We start from the raw sequence: 7,076 nt of genomic DNA on the forward strand, positions 1-7,076 counted from the left end.
CGGGCGGAGAAAGGTCCCGCCGCGCACCGCCGCGCCCCCCGCGCACCGCCTCCCCCTCGCACGGCGGGCACCCGGCTTTACCTGCGGGGCTCCCTCTGGCCGCGCAGCAGAGCAGGAGCAGGCGCGAGGCCGCGGAAGGGCAGGCAGAGCCCCACCGACCGCGCCAATGGTCCCCCCGCGGCGCGCAGGCTGCGCGAGCGGCCGCGCTGCCTGGCTCGCTGCTCCCGGCTCGCTCTGCCGTAGCGGCCCGCGCCCGGCCGCCGGCCCCGCGCTCGCCAGCCCGCCCCACATTGGCCACCCTGCCAGGAGAAAGAAGCGGCCCCCGAGGTTGGGGCGATGGCGGGGCCCGGCGCGGGAGCGGGGCTGCGGGTGAGGGAGTGAAAGGCAGGGGAGGGAAAGGGGAGCCGCAAGTGAAAACATGGGGGTAAAGGTGAATTGCGGAGAAGGAAAAAAAAAAAAAGGAGGAAGAAAGAAAGACAGAGGAAAGAAAGCCAGACAGCCAGAAAGACAGCCAGAAAGAAACAGAAAAGCAGACAATTGTCATGCGTTAAAACTAAAAAAAAGAAACCACCAAAAAAAGAAAACCTTTTTAGAAGTTCAGTCGGGGAAAAGAAAAGGTAAAGTGTAAGTGCTAGAAGTGAAGAAAAGAAAAAAAGTGAAGAGAATAATCCAAAATTAACAAATACGCTGAAGTAAAGCATCTAAAATTGTACAAATAAGACATTTTTATAGCATCACACTGTGATCCTCAACCCCCTCTGGCCGTGGGGCCATGAGCTGTCAGGCCTGGTGTGATGACCATGATGCCATCCCCAGGGCAGGAGCTGCTGAATTTCCACAGGGAAATTTTAGCAGCTAAACTTGCAACTTTCTGACCTGTCCCTGCCAGGGGAGATGGGAGGAAGGGATGAGACTGTGAGTAGTTGAAATAACTGTCACAAAATTTTGGTGCTTGCTACAGGAAATTACAGAAACCAAAAGCAAAAACACAAAGATGTCAAGAACCAGTTGGCCGGAAGGAGGAAAAGAGAACAAAGGGAAACTGATAGAAACTATGTAAAATAAAATATCTATATTATAGCTGCATGCTGAGTGATTTGGTGCTGACTTGAAATGGCTGTATAGCTCGAGCTCCAGCTGTTTAAAAAAGCATTCACAAAGTCACAAGAAATAAACATTTCTTGCTAGGAAAATCTATTTTGATTAGACTTGGAGGAGCAATTGTTCAGGGAAAGAAATACTAGGTTTTCATAAAGATGGGAAATGCAATGTGCAGTCTATTTTATATGTTTTCAGATGTGCCCATCATGTAAGAATCTGGACATCTGGGGACACACGATTTGAGGGTATTCCAGACTGGGGATTGAATAGAAAGACAGTAAAGAAAACGGGCCACTTGCAAGTTAGCAAATGGAAGTTGCTCCCACTGGAAACCACAGAGCAACACCTGGCTGCCAAGGCAGGAGGTATTTGGAAAATTGGAAATCAAGTTCAGGAGATTTTCCTGCATAGATGCAGGAAAATCAAAGCTGTGCTACCAGAAATAGTTCATTTTTTATAAGAACAAAGCTTTAAAGTCTCCACATAGAGAGTGTGAGGCAGAAATTTCCCACTGGTGAGCTCATACAAAAGCAAGCTATTGAAACTAAAATTAAATACATGGTGGGATGATGTGTCTCTTTTTTAAATAAAGCATCATAACAAGAAGCAGGTGTGAAACCTGCATTGCCATGAACTTTTCCAAATGCATGTTATTATCAATGTAATAACTGACTGTCCCAGTTTGGGTATGGTGAGTAGCAGAGTTTAACTTTTAAACTACTAGCGTGCAGGGCATATTTACTGAACATACACCAGGAACTGTGAAATTAACAGCATCCTACTTACCAAACACATGTCAGCAAATATGTGTGTCAATAGAGGGGAGGTTCTCTTAAGTTATCATAACATATGTAACATGTTCTCTGATATGCGCTTTCAATTTGAGGTCCTTTTTTGTTTATTGGTTTATAAAATACCATGCTTGATAATACACAATCCTGACTCAAAAAGTAAATAATACCCAAGGATAGGAAAAATTGCTGTTTGTATTGGTGCCTCTTAGTTTCAGTTTTGTGTGCATGCACATGTACTTAAATTCTGTCAAACATTAATGTGAGAGGACATACACAATGTACAGCCCTGGTGAGCCCACCAACCAATCCAAATTTTGGAAAGAACATACAGGAAAAAATGAAATTCGGTGTATGTCAAGCCCATGGAATTCCAGCCCATGGAATTCTAATACAATTTTCTGTTATTGAAAAAGTGGCTTTTTACTAAAGCTTATCAAAATTATAACAATGCCAAGGCCTACTTCTTAAAAGATTTATCCTAGCTTTATCAATGAGCTTCTGAATTTAATGTGAGCTTCACAGCAGCATTACTCACAGCATAATTGGTGAGCAATTTCTGTATTGCAAGTCACAAACATGATCATGTCCTCATGAATACTTACAGCTCACTTCAAAGCAGAGCTGACCAAATTTCAACTATGCCTGCAGAGATAACAAAATACAGAATTTCAGATATGAGAGAGACCCAACCACAGAACTGCCAGTAATGTACAGCAGCCTTTTGCTTCCAAGCAGACTACTTTGCCTTTCCAGTCAAAAAGCTTTTTGAGTTGCCAACATCATGACTAAGAGCCTTGTATTTCTAGCAGGAGTCTTTGTTGCTTATCAACAGAAAAATTCTTTACCTTTATGCCCATATGTTTATAACAATAGCATTACCTGCAGAAAGTGTCAACACTTGTCTATCCATAAATCTCCACCCCATCTCTCTTCTGCTCACCACATGAAATAGGTACTTTGCATAAGCGACCTTCCTCCTTCTTTTACAATCAACACATAGTAATCCAGTTTTACTGGCTAAGTTGAGTGCATCTATATGTGCCAGTGAGCACAAAGGGAATGCTGGAAAAGCAACAAGTTGTTACCTCCAGCATCTTCCAAGAGCGGGAAGAGATTCTGGAGATGGCAACTTCTGCTTTTCTCTGCTTCCCCCAGCAGTGACTTTGAAACTGGGACATCTGAACAGCGAACACTAATTATCTATTACTTTTTTCACCTTGCAACATTAGTGCTTACGATACCTAAGTCCTTACAGGAAAAAAAACAACAAACCAAACTCAACAGCAAAATGACAGCTTACAAGAGTTACAGGAGCAGAGTTATTTCCTGAGGCAGAGGACTCTCTCCAAGAAAGTGATGATGCCCACAAAGCAGCCAGCAGACAAAGATTTCAGCTACCTGCTGCTAAGTTTAATATTAGAACACAACTCTGGTTTCAGTAAAGTGCCCACTAATCATCTAAAATATCAGCCCTGGACATGTTTAAACAGAGTTTAATGGAAAAGAAAACTGGACAATTGCAACTTTTACCATAAGCACAGCTAAAAGCCCAAGGATTATTTTTTGAGAGATACACAAGTTTACTCTGATTGAGTTATTCCATGCATAATCATGGAAAAAGGCACTAAAATTCAAAGAGGAGGTGAAAAGCATCCAGCAACTGATTTGGATAGAAGCCGTATCCAGAGAGGTCTTTAAGCAGTAATTTCAGCTTAGTTTTGCATTAACTCCACCTGTACAATCTTTTCTTCATGGACATTTAAATTTATTTGCTGGCTTGCCTTTTTAACAAATGTTGAGGACTTACTAAATTTTCAACACTAAATAATGTTTTGTTTTTAGTAAAAAGGGAACACAAAGAAAAATGTTTTTTCTCTGTTGTTGCTCAAGATTTCCTCTTTCAGTGGCAGCGGCTTAACTTTTTAGCACATTATGAAACTGTTGTATTGCACAGTAAACTTAAGATCACATGCTCTCTCAGCTGAGTTTTTATGTATTTCTTACATCTCTTCTACAATATCTATACGAATCTTTGGCATGAGTTCCAAGGTTTTGAGGGTTTTATTGCATTTGAAGCTTTTATTATTGCTAGGGACCCTTACATTTGACTCTTTTTAAGTGTCACCATTCATAATAAATAGGCTAGATGTTATTACAGCATTATAGCTAGATGTTATATAGATGTTATTATTTGAGAGACTGTTCTGTTTCTTCCACTGCCCAAAACATGGTAGGTAACTTTCAGAAATAATAAAATTACCTTTATTCTAATACCAACCTCCTTTTTTACTCAAATGGGACAGTGGCAACTTCTGTAACGCTGCCTCCGGTTCTGCCCTGATGCATATTCAAACTTAGATTAGACAAGGCCCACTGAAATACTAGAAACAGGCTTCAGAAATAAGACAAAGAAAGGAGTGTGGGCACATCCACATTGTATCTTTACTGATAGTGGGGAATGTCTTTCTCTGGATGTTGGTTTGGCTTTGACTCCTGCTGGGATCTCTGTGTGTTCCTGGAACAACGACAAAATAATATAAGCAGTACTTCAACATTGAGAGAACCACTTAAAATTTAAAGTGGTAAACGATACTCTTTTGTAGCACTTTAAAAAGGGGTCTCTGACACCTGTACTGTGCAATTTTAAAAGAAATTGTGCCTCAGTTTAGTTGCTCTACTGGCAGAGTTTATATGATCAATCTCCTCAAAAGCTGTTTTCTGTTGTCACTGTACCAGTGTGGGATTTTTACTCAAATTATGATTGGGAGCTGGAAACTCGGATGATATTTTGTACCACATTACATTTGTTGCAAAAAACATGCTTTGAAGGAATGTTTTAAAAGAAAATCAGTTATAACTTGGTAAATGTTTTTTAAGCAAATACAAAATAATTCAGAAGGAAGACCTTCTAATTTTAAATTAAAAAGCTTTTCTTAACTTTTTGAGACATATGAAGCAGAACAATTCCCTAAAAGTGCTGGGGAAGAGCCCATAGTTTTGTGTCTCACATTTTTTGGAGCTAAAATTCATCCAAGTCAAATGGCACTCTCCAAAATGCCCCCACTACCTTATGTTTGACCAAAAAGGGCAAACTTTCAATATGTACATGAGAGGATGGTTTAAAGAACGAAAATCCAGATTGATCTGAACTTGGAAGCACTTTTGAGATAAAAAGAGCCTGTATGGGAAGTGTGGACTCACTAAGGGCTAAGCTGATGGCATTTAAAGGTTGCGATTGATTAAGGTATACACTGGAAAGCAGCAGGTGTGGGGAACACACAGTTCAATATGCCATCAGCAAAGGCTTAGAAATTGTGTCTTTCTGAGTGCAGGAGAGGCCAGAGAGAGGAATGGAAAATAAGGAAAATGCCTTTCCAATGGGAGATGAAGGAGGGAACAAACACTGGAACAACACATACTTCTAATACAAATGCTAAAAATCCAATGAATAAGTGGAGGGAAATCAAGTGTCTAGTCTTACATAAAGACATGCTACACACGTGCAGGACATAGCAGAACCAGAATATAAAATATACAGGAAAGGTAAGAGTCACCTCTGGTGCTGATGAGGTAATGAAATTTATTACTGAGATCTTGTAATTAAATTAACAAAATAGGAACCCAGCAGGTGACACAGAATGCCAGTGGACTAAAATGTCAGCTTTAAGCAAATGTAGTCCTGATTCTGCAGACTGCCTGCCTGACCAGAAGGCCAGAGAGGGTATGCTGAGAGAGATCAAATGGGCAAAGAGGGTGGGAAATACAGTCAACACTGTACTTCAGGTAATGCCCCCTTGTCTGGACACTGCAGCATTTTTGTGTAATGCAGACTACATTAGACTCCATCAATACTGCTTCACAGAGCAGTAGGACAGGGAAGCCACAGAAGAGATGCAGCCCCTTGTCTGGTCCTTATTTATGTGCAAGATCTTGACCTACATCTTCAGCTCATGGTTTCTGTTCCTGTGTTTACATTAAAAATTCCCACAGGCTTGACAAAGGCCATGCATCACAGCAGTTGCACCCAGTTTCAAACGGAACAGAGATAGCAATGAGAAAGCTTGTGAAGAGGAAACAAAAAAGAGCTGCTAGGAACAGCAAATTCTTAAAGGTAGAGCTGAACTTCCTGAAGGATGCACAGCACAGCATCAGTGTATGCCATCTACTAAAGTCTTCAGAACTTGCAACAGAAAGTGGGCACCAGTAGTCTCATCACAGGGTAGATTATTAGAAATAAAAGATTTAAGTCTTATCCAAATGCAAAAACACAGAAAGGATCATAAACCAACATGTTAAAGAAAAACAGAGGTAAAGAACAATAAAAAAGTCTGAGCAGCAACTAGCAAAAGGAATCCAAGCTAATATTAAATCTTTCCTTAGACACATCAAGACCAAGAAGCGCACTGGAGTCTAACAGATCGATGACAATGCAGAGTAAAAAAAGAGGAGAGGCCAAAACATTTCCAGGGAAGCTAAATGATGTATTTGCATGTGTTCACTGGAATAAGCAGATGATCCCCATACTTGAACCTTTCTTTTTGAGAGTCAGCAGAGACTTTTCCTCAAAGAGTGCTAACCGGGAAAGGCTATAATCCAAGGCAGACAGAGTAAAAAATCCTCAGGCATCTGAGCTTTCTAAGGGAGAGCTGAACACTGAGAAAGAGCAAATCTACTCATGGGCCTACCTTTCTCTTCATACTTTCTATGTGATTGGAGTCTGGAGGGTGGCAATGTGACACCAATCTCTAAAAAAAATTCCAGGGCGGGAAAGAGGCAATAGTATGAACAATAATAAAGGCTGGCAAGCCTAATATCTGTGCCAGGCAAAGCAGTAGAAACTGCAATAAAGGATAGAATTTGTCTGCACCTGGATAAATATGATATATTTGGATAGTGCCAACGCATCTTCTCTAAATGTAGTATTTACCATCTAGGCACCTAGAGAGGTTTTTGATGAGGTCAGCAAGCACACAGATGAGTGATCTGGCTGATATGCTCCACCAGTTGTTTTTTAATCCGGATGAAAGCTCTTACTGGGTGAACAAATCAGCAGGCACTCCTCACTGGAACTTGCTATTTGGATTTTTCTATTGATGTGAGGGGGCTTTGTTGTATTTGTACCTTACTCATCATTTCTGTGAGTGAGATTGAAATAGCTTTTGTTATTACCCACAGCTTACA

At 41.0% G+C, this 7,076-nt stretch overlaps 1 protein-coding gene across 1 annotated transcript in view; it reads right to left on the reverse strand.

Annotated features, from left to right (window-relative positions):
• The window catches only part of LY75 (lymphocyte antigen 75), a 45,567-nt gene extending 43,671 nt beyond the window's left edge, over positions 1–1,896 (reverse strand). Inside the window, 3 exon segments of the mRNA XM_018072555.2 lie at positions 82–121; positions 123–299; positions 1,888–1,896. Coding sequence (XP_017928044.2) covers positions 82–121; positions 123–299; positions 1,888–1,896 — 226 coding nt within the window.
• Positions 1,897–7,076: the final 5,180 nt, after the last annotated feature.

The sequence above is a fragment of the Manacus vitellinus genome, unplaced genomic scaffold (genome assembly GCF_001715985.3).
Source record: "Manacus vitellinus isolate BGI_N305 unplaced genomic scaffold, ASM171598v3 scaffold_22_pilon, whole genome shotgun sequence".
NCBI lineage: Eukaryota > Metazoa > Chordata > Aves > Passeriformes > Pipridae > Manacus > Manacus vitellinus.